The sequence below is a fragment of the Hyperoodon ampullatus genome, assembly GCF_949752795.1.
Source record: "Hyperoodon ampullatus genome assembly, chromosome: 1".
NCBI classification, from domain to species: Eukaryota; Metazoa; Chordata; class Mammalia; order Artiodactyla; family Ziphiidae; genus Hyperoodon; species Hyperoodon ampullatus.
The window spans coordinates 147277894-147296249 of record NC_136914.1 but is presented as its reverse complement, the minus strand read 5'-3'; the positions used below and the strand labels follow the sequence as shown (position 1 = coordinate 147296249).

The following is an 18356-nucleotide window of genomic DNA, read 5'->3' as shown; positions in this document are numbered from 1 at the left end:
ATCAAAATAAGCAGTGCTACACCTTTGGAAGGCATTAAAACAAATGTATTAATAATGAAGAAATAAATATGGTATTTCATATTTTAAAATAGGTTTACATAGAAATATGGTAGAACATTTTACAATTACTGAATTTTTATGCTTTTCTGCTGCTTAAGAAATTTTCCACAATCCAAAGAATTAATTATGTTCACTTTGTAACTGTGGTTTAAATTATTGGAGGGAATTTAATACATTAAATTTTAGTCAATACTTAGGAAAAATTGGCTTACCAAATCATATTTATTTCATGTAATATATATGTATGTATATATATATAATATATATATGTATAAAACAAAGCACAAAGGGTTATAAGTATTCTTCTCCACACTCAAAAGACCCTCAGATAGTGAAGAATCATATTAACAACGTCCAATTTATTTATTGCATTGTCTTTAATGGTTATTAAAAGATGTTAGAAAAAGAGAATGCTCAGATATAGATGCACTTGATTTTTTATTTATTTATTTATTTATTTATTTATTTATGGCTGTGTTGGGTCTTCATTTCTGTGCGAGGGCTTTCTCTAGTTGTGGCAAGCGGGGGCCACCCTTCATCGTGGTGCGCGGGCCTCTCACTATCGCGGCCTCTCTTGTTGCGGAGCACAGGCTCCAGAGGCGCAGGCTCAGTAATTGTGGCTCACGGGCCCAGTTACTCCGCGGCATGTGGGATCTTCCCAGACCAGGGCTCGAACCCATGTCCCCTGCATTGGCAGGCAGATTCTCAACCACTGCGCCACCAGGGAAGCCCTAGATGCACTTGATTTTAAGAAAATCTTAAATATCAAAACCATGGATTCTTTTTTTTTTTTTTTTTTTGCGGTACGCGGGCCTCTCACTGTTGTGGTCTCTCCCGTTGCGGAGCACAGGCTCCGGACGCGCAGGCTCAGTGGCCATGGATCACGGGCCCAGCCGCTCCGTGGCATGTGGGATCTTCCCGGACCGGGGCACGAACCCGTGTCCCCTGCATAGGCAGGCGGACTCTCAACCACTGCGCCACCAGGGAAGCCCAAAACCAGGGATTCTTAATCCACATAAATAAATGACTGTTCTTTTCATAAAACATAACCATAGTTTTCTCCAAAAGAGCTAGTTTTCCCCCTTATTCATTTAAAGCTGTATTTGTTTCATAAAAATTAAACTCAGAGCTTTTAGGAACTCTTCTATTTATATATGTATGACACATCCATTACTGTATTATACTAGAAGATTACTTCTATTTTCCTTACATTTTTATTTTTATTTAAATTTTATTTATTTATTTATTTGGTTGCACTGTGTCTTAGCTGCGGCAGGCGGTCTCCTTAGTTGCAGCTCATGGGCTCCCTAATTGCAGCAGGCAGGCTCCTCAGCTGTAGCTCACGGGCTCCTTAGTTGTAGCATGTATGTGGGATCTAGTTCACTGACCAGGGATCGAACCCCGGCCCCCACATTGGGAGCACGGAGTCCCATCCACAGCACCACGAGGGAAGTCCCCAGTTACATTTTTAAATTTCAGAGAGTAGAATCTACAAAAGATAATTTTCTTTTTGCAATTAATTTTAAAAATTATCCTTGCTGTTTAAGATATTAATAAGAGTGGAAGAAGTGCCCTTCTCTGACTCATCTTTAAATTTTCATTTCTTCTTTTTATGAAGCAAATATAAATTCTGAATCTTCAAGAATACCAGCAAGTTTGATAGTTTTATTACATCCAGAGAAGGAACGGTTAGAAATGGCTAAGAATGTCAAAAGGGGACAATCTCAGAGATTACAAAATCCTGTAAATCCACTCCTGCCCCTGAACCCTGATCTCCCTTGTGAGTCCCATCCAGTAAAGTTTGTCAAGAACCACTGCCTCTATATACTAGCAGAAGGAACAAGGGATTGAGTATATTCTTATGGAGGGGAGTTTCATTATCAAAGTACTGCTTAGAATAATGAAGTGTGGCTTTGTATTCTTTGACTTGTATAGGCCCCAGAAGGTGACTTACCTTTATTACTGTTACCTGATGCTTTCTTGCCAAAATAATCACAAATAACTCCTGCATCTTCACCGTGGCGGCAGTTGTGTCTTCCGATATCTTGTTTGATACAGTCAGCCAGGGATCTCTCATTTCCTGTGCACTTCACATTATCCACGTGGATGGGTCCTTTTCCTTCCCCAAAATAAGCCATGGTTCTTGCTCTGGCAGGACCCCTGGAAACAGAGCATTCTTGAGGATGTGGAGAATCAGTCAAACATACAATTGAATAAATCACAACATATACCCTCATTCAATTATATTTCTTAACTCATACATTAAAACACTTATTTCATGACTGTCAAAAAAAAAAAAGCTTGAGAGGTAATAACTATACATTCTTTATTTTCATATCTCCGAACTTCTTGATTACATCTTAGCTCCTACTAAGAAAGTCACATTTAATGGCATGTTAAAAATTTATGGTAGTCTTAAACTCTAGCTTAATCAGGAAAAAAAATCACCTCAAAATTTTCTACTCCCTTCCAGAGCATAATACTCTCTTAAAATTGGTATAGTAAGACTTCCCTGGTGGTGCAGTGCTTAAGAATCTGCCTGCCAGTGCAGACGACATGGGTTTGAGCCCTGGTCTGGGAAGATCCCACATGCCGCGGAGCAACTAAGCCTGTGTGCCACAGTTACTGAGCCTGTGCTCTAGAGACTGCAAGCCACAACTCCTGAGCCTGCGTGCCACAACTACTGAAGCCTGCGCCACAACTACTGAAGCCTGCGCACCTACAGCCTATGCTCCACAAGAGAAGCCACCGCAATGAGAAGCCTGCGCACCGCAACAAAGAGTAGCTCCCGCTCACCACAACTAGAGAAAGCCTGCATGCAGCCAAAACTAAATAAAAATTAATAAAAAAGAAATTGGTACAGTATTTCCAAGAAAATTACGAGAATTAAATAATTACCTAGGGAGCTAAGAATTTTTAAAGCCTACTTTAGAAGTACAAAAGCACAATTTTGAACTGAGAAAGAGAACACCAGGAATCATGAATAGAAGGCAGACTTATTTTGGTATATCACTTTTCTTTGGTTTCTGTTTTTTTTTAATAATATATTACTTCTTTTTAAATATCCAAATACAAAATATTTTTGGTGGAATATTTCAAACTAACACCATATTCAAAACTCAGTTCCTGCTAAATTAGTGACATAAGAACGGAAAAGTTTTAAAGTTTGAATTATAGGAAAATTATCCTTATAACCTCAAGTTAGGGAAAGACTTATTAAACAAGACACAGATGTATACCTTAAATTAAAAGATTGATAAATTCAACAAAAATTAAATTAAGAATGCCACTTTACTAAAAACCACCCACAGGAAAGTGAAAAGATAAGTTTTAAAGTTGACGAATATATTTGCAATACATATATATATATATATATATATATATATATATATATATATATGTGTTGGTGGATGCATTCTCTGATAGAGGGACGTAGCATACAATACACAAATAACTCTCAAATTTCATTTATAGAATAAAAAACCAACAACCTAATAGAAAAACAGGCAAAAGACAGGTTTTAAATCAAAAGAAACTGTCTTATTAAAAATGACAATTTGGACCAGATTTCTAACACTAAAATATTCTACTTAGTTAAGATAAGGTTATTATACTTTCCTTATAGTTATGCAAGGAACTCAGGCAAAGTAGTTTACTGATATGAATTATCTGAGGAATTTGCTTGAATAATCCTCTTTCAGCAATGAGACCTGGCCTCACATGCTTGTAGTTGGCAGTACACTCATTTCAAAAATATACCCCGTCATTTCTTCTGTATTGGTAACTGCTACTCTGACATAAATTGCAAATAAAAATAAGATTTAACCCATTAGAAATGCTTACAGTCATGGAAGATCAAACAGGTAACTCTAAAGTTACTCTTTTTTGAATCTGAATCGACATTTCTTCAAAGAAGATATGCTCATGTCCAACAAGCACATGAAAAGATGCTCAGTGTCACTGATTATCAGGGAAATGCAAATCAAAACCACAGTGAGACACGACTCACACCTACTAGGATGGCCATTGTCAAAGAGATGGACAATAAAGAGTGTTGGTGAAAAAAAGTTACTCTTTTTTAACATACAAAACTTTTAATAGTTGTATAAGTAATAAATGCTCATTGTATCAAGTTTGCAAAATAAAAGTATAAAAAATCCCAACAACACTCTGCTAGCATTTGGTACACATTTATGGGGAAAATATTGCATACTAACTACAATTTTTTTTAATATTTTATTTATTTTGGCTGTGTTGGGTCTTCGTTTCTGTGCGAGGGCTTCCTCCAGTTGTGGCAAGTGGGGGCCACTCTTCATCGCGGTGCGCAGGGCTCTCACTATTGCAGCCTCTCTTGTTGCGGAGCACAGGCTCCAAACGCGCAGGCTCAGTAGTTGTGGCTCACGGGCCTAGTTGCTCCGCAGCATGTGGGATCTTCCCAGACCAGGGCTCGAACCCATGTCCCCTGCATTGGCAGGAAGATTCTCAACCACTGCGCCACCAGGGAAGCCCCTAACTACAATTTTTAATGGTTAAAAAAAATTCATTGTACAGATTAGTGGATCTCAAACTAAGTGGGTGAGTCTTATACAGGTGGTTCTGCATCAAACTTTAGTGTAGAAAAAAACAGAATTCATTTCCCTATTGTTGCACATTTATTTTAAGAATTTTAGACTTTTTTATAATTATATACATCCTTATACATAAATCTTTGTGGGCAGCTTAGATTTCTTCCCAGAAGTGAAATTTTTATTCAACAGGTATAAACTTTTTTTAAGATTCTGGATATATGTTGCTGAATACAGAACAAATCTTTGGAAAGCAAGTTATGCATTTAAAATATGTATATAACCATTTAAAGAAAAGGTATTTTTCTGTTTTACTTTGTATATCACAGTTCTGATGTGTCTGGAATTTATTTCTGTTTAGTATTAGTAAGGGATCTAGTTTTAGTTCTGTCGCTAAAGTAACTGTCCCAACAACTCTTCCTGCTGATTTAAAGGACTTTTTTATTTACTTATTTATCATGCTTATAAGTACACAAGCCATTTCTTGGTCTTTATAGTTCAATAATTGGCTACACATTAGAATTACCTTTGGGTGCTTTTAAAATATAGCACCACCTGAACCCCACCTGATGTCAATTAAAGTAGAATTAAGACATCAAGTAAAATGGGAGTGGGGTGAGGCAGGGGTAATATTTTTTAAGTCCCAAAGTATTTCAATGCACAACCAAGGCTGTTAACCACTGCCGTAGTTGGTATCACTGACCTCTTTGCCTATTCCTGTGCCAATATCCCATGGATTTTATTTCAGATAAATTTGGAAGTCCCCCTCCTCAACCAACACACACACCAAGAAAAACAAAAGATTTTTATGAGGATTTAATGTATAGATTAATTTCTATTTTGTCTTCCCATTCAGGGTTGTAGAGTATCATTTATGAAGTCTTCTAGCTTTTGTAGAGGTTTATTTTTTTTCACACAGACCTCAATTCTTGTGAAGTTTATTCCTTGATTTTTTTTTTCAGTTTTGTACTTTCTATAAATGAGATTTTTAAAAATTTTCAATCTAGCATATAGGAACACTATTGCTTTCTAAAAAATATTTATACTTCATATTGTTACATTAATAAACACTAGTTCTAGTGTCTTTCCAGTTGATTCTCTTGGATTTTACAGGTGGACATCATATTATTCATATAACAATTCTGACTTTTTTTTCAATACCAATACAATTCTTAATGATGAGTGGAAACTCCAGACAATATTTAGTCATTGCAGAAATAGCAGGCACACTTATTTGTTCCTATTTCATGCTTGTTTGTGATATAAAGTTAAGGTAGTTTTATTTCATCCTCAGCTTCCTAAGATATATGAGGAAGGAGTGTTGATTTTTATCATGTAACTTCTCAACATTATTAAGATGATCATATTTGTTTTCACTTATAGACAACAAACTAAAATACACTGATTGAATGCCTCAGTTGAACCACTCTCATATTCTTACAATAGACTCTCTTTGTGGGATATTGTTCTTTTAATACACTACCGAATTAAATTTGCTAATGTTTTGTTTAGAATATTTAATGTAGATTCATGAGTTTTCTTTTGTGTATGTGTATTTATCTTGTTTAGTCTTGAAATCAAGTTATATTAGCCTCATAAAATGAGTGGAAAGATTTTCATCTTTTTTTTTTTTTTTTTTTTTGCTCTACAATAACATATAACTCAGGAGTCATCTGTGTCTTAAAGATTGGTTAAAACTCTTGGTCAAAAAGTCAGAGTCACTTCTTCTGTCATCATTAATTTATTTGGGTTTTCTAGATGCTCAACATCACTAATTATTAGAGAAATGCAAATCAAAACTACAATGAGGTACCACCTCACACTGGTCAGAATGACCATCATTAAAAAGTCTACAAATAACAAATGGTGGAGAGGGTGTGGAGAAAAGGGAACCCTCCTACACTGTTGGTGGGAATGTAAGTTGGTACAGCTGCTGTGGAAAACAGTATGGAGGTTCCTCAGAAAACTAAAAATAGAATTACCACATGATCCAGCAATCCCACTCCTGGGCATATACCCAGACAAAATTATAATTCAGAGAGATACATGCACCCCTATGTTCATAGCAGCACTGTTCACAATAGCCAAAACATGGAAACAACCTAAATGTCCATCAACATATGAATGGATAAAGAAGATTGGTACATATATACAGTAGAATACTACTCAGCCATAAAAAGAATGAAATAATGCCATTTGCAGCAACATGGATGCAACTAGAGGTTATCATACTAAGTGAAGTATGTCAGAAAGAGAAAGACAAATATCATATGATATCAGTTCTATGTGGAATTTAAAATATGGCACAAATGAATCTATCTACAAAACAGAAACAGAGTCACAGGCAAAGGGAACAGACTTGTGTTTCCCAAGGTGGGGGGGAGGGAGGAAGGGACTGGGAGTTTATGCTTAGCTTATGTAAGCTATTATACATATGATGGATAAACAACAAGGTCCTACTGTATAGCAGAGGGAACTATATACAATCTCCTGGGAAAAACCATAATGGAAAAGAATGTAAAAGAAAAGAATGTCTCTATGTGTATCACTGAGTCACTGCACAGCAGAGATTTACACAACATTGTAAATCAACTACACTTCAATTTAAAAAATAAATTGGGCTTTCTATCTTTTGTATCAATTTTGATAATTATATTTTTGTTGAAAATGTACAGTTTCCTAGATAATGGTTCATTTCATCTAGATTTGCAAATTCATTAGCTAAAAGTAGTTCATAGTATTCTACAATTTTTAACCCTCTGTGTATCTGTGCTTATATTCCTTTTCTTTTCTCTGATGTTTACTTGTATTCTCTCCTTCTTCTTAATCAGAATTGTCAGGAATTATTTTATTAATCTTTTTAAAAAATGGAAATAATTGCTGATAAGTGCATGCGTAATGTAGAGCAACTTAAAATTCAAATAGGTATACTTTGAAGAAAATTAAAAACTAATAGCATCCTGAAACTAATATCCCAGATGATTCCCATCAGTTTTGGGTGTGAAGATGAGTAGAGGTAGAAGGTAAATAACAGTATGCTAAATCTCTTGATGTTTTTCAGGAAGGGGAAGTTACAAATAATTTTTGAAATTGGTAAGAAAATATGCCAGTATGTTTGCTAAAAATTTTTTCAAATTTCTAGTAAAACAACAAGAATGCTGAAATTCCAGACAACTAGAGAAAGGAAAGAAAGAAAATTGGATTGCTTGCAAATAAAAAAACCGAAGATTACACAAAGAACAGACAATAAAGCATGATAAATAGCATAAAAGTAGATGACAGGGCCTCCCTGGTGGCGCAGTGGTTGAGAGTCCGCCTGCCGATGCAGGGGATGCGGGTTCGTGCCCCGGTCTGGGAGGATCCCACATGCCGTGGAGCGGTTGGGCCCATGAGCCATGGCCGCTGAGCCTGCGCGTCCGGAGCCTGTGCTCTGCAACGGGAGAGGCCACAACAGTGAGAGGCCCGCGTAACGCAAAAAAAAAAAAAAAAAAAAAAAAAAGTAGATGACAGGTGGAAGTAAACATGTAGAAAATAAAATTAGACTCATTAAATAAAACAAAAGGATGATTCCTTAGCAATTTACCAATCGATGCACAAACTAAAGAGAATGCACCATTTTAGATATATCAACAAGTAGAATTAGAGAACATTTTAACTAATGAAAGTACATAATTAAAGACATTTTCAATGATATAGTGAAATCTAAGAAATTTTTTTTGACTTTTAAAAAAATAATTAAGGACTGTGTTACCTATAGAGACTTCTCACTGGACTATAAGCATGCAGTAATTCATAGCTAAGAATTCCAATGAGACAATAGGCTCTAATACATTAGTCTTTAAACTGAGTATCAAGTGCTCCTGGGAGTAGGTGATGACTTTCCAAGGGACATAAGGACTTTATGGGAACTGATATGCAGATCATCAAAACCCACGTGTATTCTCTCCTAAAACTGGTCTTACTAAAGTCAAGGTCAACTTCTCTTTCAAAATTTCCCTTTTCCCACTGCACAAAACAAAGGCATATCTTTCACTCATCCCAAATCCAATCACAGTGCATTGCTCCAAGATTTAAAAGACTCTAAAGTGGCCAAAAGAACAATTCAAAATAAATTTTATCCAAGGACCAAAAACCCAGCCCATCAGTCTAGGAAATGGAAGCTTTGGTCAACTTTTCTTTCCTATGTTTAATACTTATTTATCAAATTTTACTTTTTGTTGTTGTTGTTTTTAATTAGTTGTATACTAGAAATCATAAAATCCTGAGAGGAACTTGTTAGAAGAATTTAATTTCTCTCTTTCTCGCTCTCTCCATGTGTGTGTACACACACACACACACACATTTTTAAAGACATAGGACATTAGGATTCTGTGGGGAAAGAAAATTTAAACCACAATTTCAGGAGAAAAAGGAACTATGTAAAATTTGTGAAGGTCAAAAAAGAGCTTGCTCATGTATTTTTTAAATGAATGACAGAGTATCAAAGCACTATATTTATATTTTATTGGATATAATTAAGAGTGAAGTAACTGTTCTATTTTTAAATGTCATATACAAATATGCCAGAAATTAAATCCTTTGCAGCTATTTAAATGTAAGATAAAAATTAGATATACTTAACTTTAGGTCTCTACTAAGACAATAGGGGTACATCATTTTTTAAATTCTTTTAAGGGATACTACTCTAATAAATACACAGTTCAAAAACAATGTCAGGGGCTTCCCTGGTGGCGCAGTGGTTGAGAGTCCGCCTGCCGATGCAGGGGACACGGGTTCGTGCCCCGGTCCGGGAAGATCCCACATGCCGCGGAGCAGCTGGGGCCGTGAGCCATGGCTGCTGAGCCTGCGCGTCTGGAGCCTGTGCTCCGCAACGGGAGAGGCCACAACAGTGAGAGGCCCGCGTACCACAAAAAAACAAACAAACAAACAAAAAAAACAATGTCATATTGAAATATATGCTAATGGATTCACACAAAGTTCAGATAGAATGGAATTTCCATCATGGCTATTTAGTCTTTCTTAACGAGGCTAACTGATAGCAATACATTCTCTCTCAACCCTCTAAAAACAACGTGCTCATATGCTAGACTTTGTCAGACATTAGGTAATACATCATTAAAGAGTGCCTTTTACTTTCTGTTCACTCTAAGCATATCTATGTTAGTTACCATTCATGTTCCTGATTTTTATTACTTCATTTCTGTTTCTCCCATTATGAAGAAGCTTTCTAATGCTATTTTGATTCTCAGTGTTTCCAAGGACTAATCCTCAAGTGTGATATAGCTGGCTGGGGGACAGTTCTCTGGAATTCTTATTAATAAAACTCAAGCCTTTTGACAATTTCAAAGTTTTCTGGATTGAGTTCTACAAATAAATTGCTTTATTAAAGACTTTTATTAATTCGAAGTAACATGGGGAAAAAAACCCTGTTCTAATCACATACCTATTTACAATTATATATATGTTCTTATATAAAATTCCATCTCCCCTTGGTGGAAAATTATAAATCGTTCAAGTATATTTAGATTGATCAAATATCGAAATGATTTTCTTTTATATACTATTTGATGGCAAATTATAGCTTGTGCACTAGAAAATGTCTATCCAATTTGTCATAGTTACATTAAATCACTGAATTATGTGTTAAGAGGCTTTATTTTAAAAACAATTATGAAGTATGATCTTCCTTTAATGCTTTTCTTGATAATTGTTACAGAAATAGTATTGAAAATTGCTACAAACTTTGTTCACTTAATCTAGGTTGTTCTTACCTAAATTCACCATTTGAACTGAACGTAAAATGGACTAAATGATAAATAAAAAGCAATGAAAAATTTAGAAAGAAATCAAAGTGAAAATGCATTGATGATTATTCTTACAAATTTTTTTCTCCTTAAACATGACTTAGACACACAATTCAAGAATCAAATTTGACCTTTTCTTTCATATTTTCCTTCATATTTCCAAAAGTAACACTAGGTTCTTGGATCACCTCTACCAAAAAAATAAAAGTAAGCCAAAATACCAGTCTCAAGCAGTATATACTTTAATGGCTGACTTTAGGTAAGGAAATTCACTGGGCATGTAATGTAAGAACAATAATGTATATACGTGTGTATATATATACATTTTTTTTTCAAATGGAGAACGAAATGTTAGAAGTGTAGTGAGCAAAGGAAACTTAAATTGTTGACTGAATTCATCTAGGCATCTAATGTAGATGCTTCCTCCCTTCCTCTACTACCCCATATTTTGAAAGCTGAAAATAGGTCACATACCACCAATTTTGAATACTGAAAATCTATATTACAAATAATGGACCCACTGACCATAGGACAACTGGAATTGCAACTAGGTCCAAAACTGAACCGTAAACTGAAGTAGTATCTGAGTAACCAAAAACAAATTCTGACTTAAAACTTTAGGGAAAAAAAATACATTTGAACTTTTATCAAAATAGAAATAATTTTAAAAAGAAAAATGTATTCTGCACAGGAATAACCAGTTAAATTTATCAATATTTAAGATACACATAGATATGTAATTAAGGATATATTTTAAAATCCAAACCACTATTAGTAATCCAATATAAATGAGGCAAATTATGTATATTAGCTTAAATTTCATGACCCTCTAAACTGTAACATGTTCCATATATTTGCAACTCCAAAATCAATCAGCCCTTTCACAGTCATTTGCAGACATGCGTAAAGTCTCAAAAAATTTGAGTTGCCCAGCTGAGGTCTCACAAGGAGATAAACTGCCTTTCTAGTTCAGCTCTCAAACTGGAAATAAGTGTCTTTTCTCACCTCATTTAGTGCCACATTTTTCATGCTATAACTCATGCCTGAATGAAGCCCATTTAACACACTTATTTTCTCTGTAAGGCATATCACAGCATTCCTTCATTTAAGAATGTTAGACAGCACTTCAGCAAAATTCTTGGGGAACATTTTAAACAGGGAAATCATCAACAAAAAGGTACAGAAATGGAAAAAAAAAAAAGCACTAGGAGACTGCAAAAAGGGCAATTGTTTGCAAGCACGAGAGCTAAAACAAGGCAGAACATGGCTTGGTTCAACCTCAGGTCTAGAAGCAATGGCTCAGTATTTTCTAACTCGATGTTCACAGTGACTTTACAGAATGTAACTATTGCAAACAACAAGAACCAACTGTAATTTCAGTAACAGTAGAATCCCTTATAAGGCTACTGTGTTACGACATAAATCACAGAGAAAAGGTTAACACCTTTGGCTGACAAAAGCAGTAGAATGAATAGCCAAGAGTTATTAGACTATTTGTTACTAGATAAAAGCTACATTTCTTAAGTAACATAATGTATATTTCTTGTGAGAAACTAGAAAAATTTAAAGAGACTCTACTTCGTATTTCTTTATAATTCTGAATCAAATAAGCATGCTGCCAGTATTTTCAATTGAATAACAGAAGTTAATTTTAGGCAAGAACAAGGATAAAAAATCAGAAATTTTCATCAGATGAACATCCCAAATAGAGTTAGGTTTTCCTTACTTGTAGCCAAGCTGTCGACAGATCACAGTTGCATCCTTATCAGTCCACCCATCATCACAAATTGTTCCCCACTGGCCATTGATAAAAACCTCCACTCGTCCTTCTTTCTTATTTTCTCCATCCATCAGTCTGATTGGAAAACCTAAGTCATGATTCAAAAGTATTAGAAAAGCCAAAACAAGCAAACTGATACTAAAGCATGAGAGACTTTATAAAGTACTATTTGTTTGTAAAAGGAGCTAAAAATCAGCTGGGCAATGAGAGAGAGAGAGAGAGGAGAGATACCAATTAAAAAAAAAAACTGTATCTACTTTTGCAATATCTTCTGTAGCCTTGAAGTCAGAGTGCTGATCCTGTCTAACTTTGTATTCCAAGCACTTGGAGCGGTGCCTGGCATTATAGTGTATAGAGTACACGTAATAGCTGTTTCTTGAATAAATGAATATATATCACCGTAAAATCGTGGATTGTTTTATTACCACTAACTTCTAGTTAGTAAAAGACATTAACTTGGAGTTGTTTTTGTTCTACATCTACTCACTTATCCATGAACACACCTAGAAATTTATACTCCAAAGCTAGGATTTTTAGGAAGGATTTTTAGATATACCCTTAAATGCATGAGTAACTTGAATGATGGAAGAAAAAAAAAAAGGCAAGCACAAGGACAATTTCTATCTCAGCCCTCCTATTTACTATGGATTCCAAAGGAAGGGCTTAAATCATAAAAATTATTAAGATGTAAAAGTTGAGAAACTGACCTCTAGCAAATTGGGATTTATCTAAATTATGCAAATAAAGTGGTTTATAGAGTCTTTCCCACATCTCTATCAACACCAATAAATACGGTTTTGCTTTATCAAAAGCCCTCACTATGGCTTGCATACTGCCAGGGGTTGAATTGTGAAGTCATTAGAGGGGGCTCTAATCCAATTTGTGCACAGAAATATACAGAAGGAAGACAGAGTGAAGAGACATAGGAGAAAATGGCCACCTGTAAGCCAAGGAGAGAGGTCTCGAACAGATCTTTCCCTCCTGGCCCTCAGAAGGAACCAACCTCTGTGGACAACCTCAGTTTTGGACTTCTAGATTCCAGAAGTGTGAGACAATAAATATCTGTTGTTTAAGCCACCCAGTATGTGATACTTGATTACAGTAATATATATACTTTAGATTACCTAGTTACTAGAAGTGTCTCCAGCTTCGGAGCCCTTAAGATTGACTGATAAGGAGTTAGGGAATACCATCAAACACAGTGAAATTAGCAGAACCAAGGAGGTGAAGTAAGCAGCTAATGAACAGAGTATCATTCTATATGTGTTTAAACCAACATATGGAATCACTAGACAACATTTGTTAACTGAAGGAAAATACTGTTGGCAAGATGGACACATCCTACTTTGATTCCTCTGATTCTTCTCTGTTGCCCCCAGAGTTGCTGGCTCTCTAATTTCCATCCCTGATCATACTTCGTGGAACAGGCATCACAGTAGAATCAACATAGCAAAGTCAAAATCAACAAATGTTTGTGGAGTGCCTACTCTATGCACTGCTTACATTAGCTGAAAATCTTGGTGTTTTAGGTATGTCACAAAACACAGTGTATTTGAAACTTAACATTTCTTATTATTGTATCTGAAATTTGGGGATTCTCTGCAAGAGGAGCAAGGCAAAAATGTGATCCTCAATAAAAGAATTTAAACAGATGAAATTCTTAAATTTTTCAATTTTTACATTTTTTAGATCTTTGGTGCAAAATTAAGAAATCATATGTACGTGGAGTTAGACCTCCACATTCCACCCTAGTTGTTTTATGGGCAGCTTTTCACATACCATAAAAATAAAAATGATAAAGTGTTTTTAAAGCCAAAGTTGTGTACTTTGTAAAAATAATAATACAGTATTATGAACCTAATTTTAGCCATCCGTTTTATAAAATTATTGGATTTTCAATGCCTGAAGGGAAACTGAATGACAAAGCCATTCTATCAATACCACCCTACCGCTTAAGTTCTATCTGTTATGGCAATAATAATATACATGTTTTATTTCTAAAATCTTAAATAAATATAAAATGCTTGGGAAAACTAAACAGTCCTGTGGGTATACAGCATCTTTAATTATATACCTCAAACTCTGATTACAGTAGAGTTTTCTTTATTTCAATTTTCCTGTAACACTGATTTAATACATTATCTTAAGAAAATAATATTTTTCCTAGAAAAAAAGATAAAATCTAGCAGAAATGTAAATTAAAAGTCAAACTTTGAGTAAGAGACACTCTCACTGTGAAAGAAATCTCTGCTAAGATTTAATACTCTAAACTTTAGAATTAAAGCAGTATTAAATGAGAAATCTACATATTGACCATCCCACAAATTTCTCCCAATTCACATAGGCATTAACTGCATTCTTACTAAAATACTTTTACTGACCTAGAATATTGCTTTTGAGCATTCCATCTACCACACACCCAAAATTAGAAAGTGTCTATTGAACTACTACTAATTTTGAGGAAAGTTTTCATTCACATTTAAAGTTAAGATCCACAAGTTACCCTTCAAATAGTTGAAAACTGTAATAGTCTAACAGCTCTTATCACAGTGCCAAGGAAGTAAAAAATCTCAATTGTTTTTAAAATGCTGTTGTTTATACCACTATTCTATGATCTCCTTCTCTTTTCATTATGCAGTCCTTTTTGATAACTGGGAAAGTAATGATCTCTTTGGATGAATAAATGGTAATCTGATTCTATTCCAAAAGGATAATTTGGCTCAGATATAATATCCTTTGGACAAATGAGTGGTTAGTAGATATATTACCAAAATTAGGACCAAAGAATTCATAATAATGATCCCATATTTTATTAATAATTATCACCCTCGGATTAAAGATTTTTAGGGGAACTGAAAGGATTAGATGTCCTAACTCTATGTGTATATTTAACCACACAGGTCTTCAGAGAACTCAGATTATAGTATTTTGTATTTCTAATATTTCATTACCTGGAACACTGATGGAATGTGCCTGAACATATCACTCCATGATCCAAATACCCGCTCTCTGGGGCTAAGAGGATCCAGTTCTAGCAAATAGGCTCTAACTCCCCCAACCACATGGAAACATCACATAATCCTGGGAGGATCATAAATCCTTTATAAGAAGAAAGGAGCAAGGGAAGAGAACAAACAAAAAGAAACAAAATTGGGCTTCCCTGGTGGTGCAGTGGTTGAGAGTCTGCCTGCCGATGCAGGGGACGTGGGTTCATGCCCTGGTCCGGGAGGATCTTACATGCCGCGGAGCGGCTGAGCCCCGTGAGCCATGGCCGCTGAGCCTGCGCGTCCGGAGACTGTGCTCCGCAACGGGAGAGGCCACAACAGTGAGAGGCCCGCGTACCGCAAAAAAAAAAAAAAAAAGAAACAAAATAGAAAATATGATCCATAAGGTATGGGGTAAAAGGCTGTATTTCTACCTGGTGTAATGCTAGATTAGTGCAGTGAGTCACTATGATCTCACAAGATAGAGTACAATGAGGAATCAACCACATACTTTGACAAACTTAAGTATACAAAACAGTTAATACTGTGGGATTCAACACGTTCCATTATTTTATAATGTAAAGATTCCAGCTTCACAGTCTCAAAACAGGAGGATACAAAAAGGGCTGATTCAAGCCTGAGGTGAAACTTAAGAACCACCTGTGGTTATTTTAACATCTATGCACCAAAAAATAACATGTATAGATACAAATAGAGCTATGGTAGAGCCCTGGCATGTCTTTTGAATATGTCCCTCTATATTTTTCATTCATATTTATTCTGCCCTCCTTGTTGGATATTAAGTCTGTCAAGGATATATAGTTATTTGCTCTCTGCTCACAAAAGGACCTTCATCTACAAATATTTAAAACTGTTAGATGAGCTAGGTACCTTTTATCCGACCATAAGTCTGAAGAAATTTGGAACTAGGGAGTAATAAAGGACACTAATGGATTTTTAGTAACAGGGTATCTTGGAAAGATAGGTGGGCTACTTACTCCAATGAATCCACCTAGGAGCCCAGTGAGAAACTTGAAAGATCTAGGTTAGGACAGAGCAAAGGCTGGTTGGTAACCAATGATTGACAAGGCCTCGGGACTAAAGAAGAAATGAATCATGGAGGGTGGGAAAGAGAGCTATTGTTTTGTTCTGATTTATTTTTAATCCTTTCTCAAATAGTTCATTAGAATTCAAGGTAAATGAGAAGCAGAATAGGTGACTAATCATTTGGGGAATGGACATCGTGGCTTCTTTAATCCATCTTTCAGATACATGAGAAATTTAGGCTTACAGGTAAAGAAAAATTAGGAGTAGAAATTTATAACATTGGCGGAAAGACTCCAAAGACTATTTTTCTCTGAATGCAAATTAGTAAAAATTAGAGCATTTGGGGAAACAGACCAAAAAAAAAAAAAAAAAAAAGAAGCCAAAGATGAGAAATGCTTCACATTCCAGACCAGTGGATAGAGGTGTAGTGGCTACTGAAATACGGATACTCAAGAGCTGTGGCAGGACCTCACCCAGAGACAGTCTGTGTCCATCCCTGCCAGGGTAGCAGGAGATAGCAACATCTTCCCGATGGCTGCAGTCATGCCTTCCCCAGGGTCTCCGAGAACACTGAAGGAAACTGGTTTCCTTTCCTGAGCAGCTGACATCATCCAACCATATGGGCCCTGTGCTTTCTTCAAAGTGGTTTGCAGAGGCTTGTTTGCCATATCTGTGGCAATAAAATAAACACTGTGCATAGAACTTTTGTCTCTTGTTTCAAGGAACCATAAAACATAAAACAAACAACCTAATTAAGCGGCATGACTTCAGAGGGTAAGTATTTGTTCTTTCTCCTATCTTGAGAACTCAGTTCTCAGAGCAGTGTTCTGCTCCATCACATATTTTGATCATCTTAACAATGTTGGTTAACTAATCCACTAGTTAACCAACAATGTTTGGTTAACTAGTGGATAATTAATCCTTTTTTCCCAACCATTCTTGTGTTTTGTCTACAATTTAACCCACCAACCACAGAGAATGCAGACAGAGATAAACCTCAAATTCCTGACCATGGAAATAACACAGTGGACCAGAAAGTAAGAACGTGTGTCTTAAATCAGCCTCTGAAGAGCCATCAAAGCTCATCTGATTTCATTAGCTTCTCTAGGCCTCTTTGGTATCCTCTCTTCCAAAATAAAAAGTGTGTATTAGTTCAGTGATTTCTCAAGCACCATTTCCAAACCATGATGAAACATGGATTTCAGCCCATCAAAATCAGATTAATGACAATGTTCTTAGCTTTTCATAAGGTTACATAAATCTGATTTTTAAGATTTTTATAAATATATTTGTGTTTCAGTTGACTTTATTTGTAACACTGCACTACAAAAAAATCCTAAATGTATTAATAGAAATAGGAAAGACCTGCAAAATTAAAAATTGGTAACTAAGTCAGTCTCTACCTTCATTCAACCTCCCCTCAATTTTGTTTTCTTTTGTTCTGTAGAATACAAACAAACCTCCAGAAATTCCTGGGCTAAAAGATATTTGAAGTGTCTTTCAGTTCTCGGTCTATATAATTAAACTCTTACTCATAAATTTTATGTCAGTCACTTCCACCACTGAATGTTTTTATTATTTCTGTACTAAGAATATGAAGAGATCTTTCTGTTTGAAAGATGAATTTTCCTAATTGTTTCCCCATGAATTTTCCTAATTGTTTTACCATGCACTTATTTATTAAATTTATTTAACAAGGTAAACATTTCAATAAATTAAAACAATGTAACTTTGAATGAGTCATTCTAAGACTTCTATTGTGCTGACTAATCAAGTCTTAGATAGAAAAGTAATTATCCCAAATCCCATATTGCTATCACTTTCAACTTATACCATGTTTCCACAAAATGCATCAATGTGATTACCATCTGTCCATATCAACTATATAACAGACAGCAGGAGGTCATTTTACTTTAGGATTTCATTTGTATGAAGAAACCCAGAGTTTACCCTCTTTCTCATTCCAAAAGAGTATTCTCTTTCAGAAACTCCTCCATAAACTAAAATGTAAATGTAGCACATGCCTATTCTACCTTCTAACACAGTCATTTAGAACTTTTAACAAATATTGAGAACATTTTTAAAACCATTAAGTTCTGATACTCTGTATATGCAA

The 18356-nt window shown here is 35.3% G+C and overlaps 1 protein-coding gene across 2 annotated transcripts in view; it reads right to left on the bottom strand.

Moving 5' to 3' along the window:
- The window catches only part of PRSS12 (serine protease 12), a gene marked incomplete at both ends in the record, with an annotated part of 70680 nt that overhangs the window by 14486 nt on the left and 37838 nt on the right, over positions 1-18356 (bottom strand). For both annotated transcript variants that reach the window (XM_079706332.1, XM_079706331.1), the window contains 3 exons: positions 2015-2220; positions 12156-12297; positions 16714-16910. In XM_079706332.1, coding sequence (XP_079562458.1) covers positions 2015-2220; positions 12156-12297; positions 16714-16910 — 545 coding nt within the window. The remainder of the gene's footprint in view (positions 1-2014; positions 2221-12155; positions 12298-16713; positions 16911-18356) is intronic.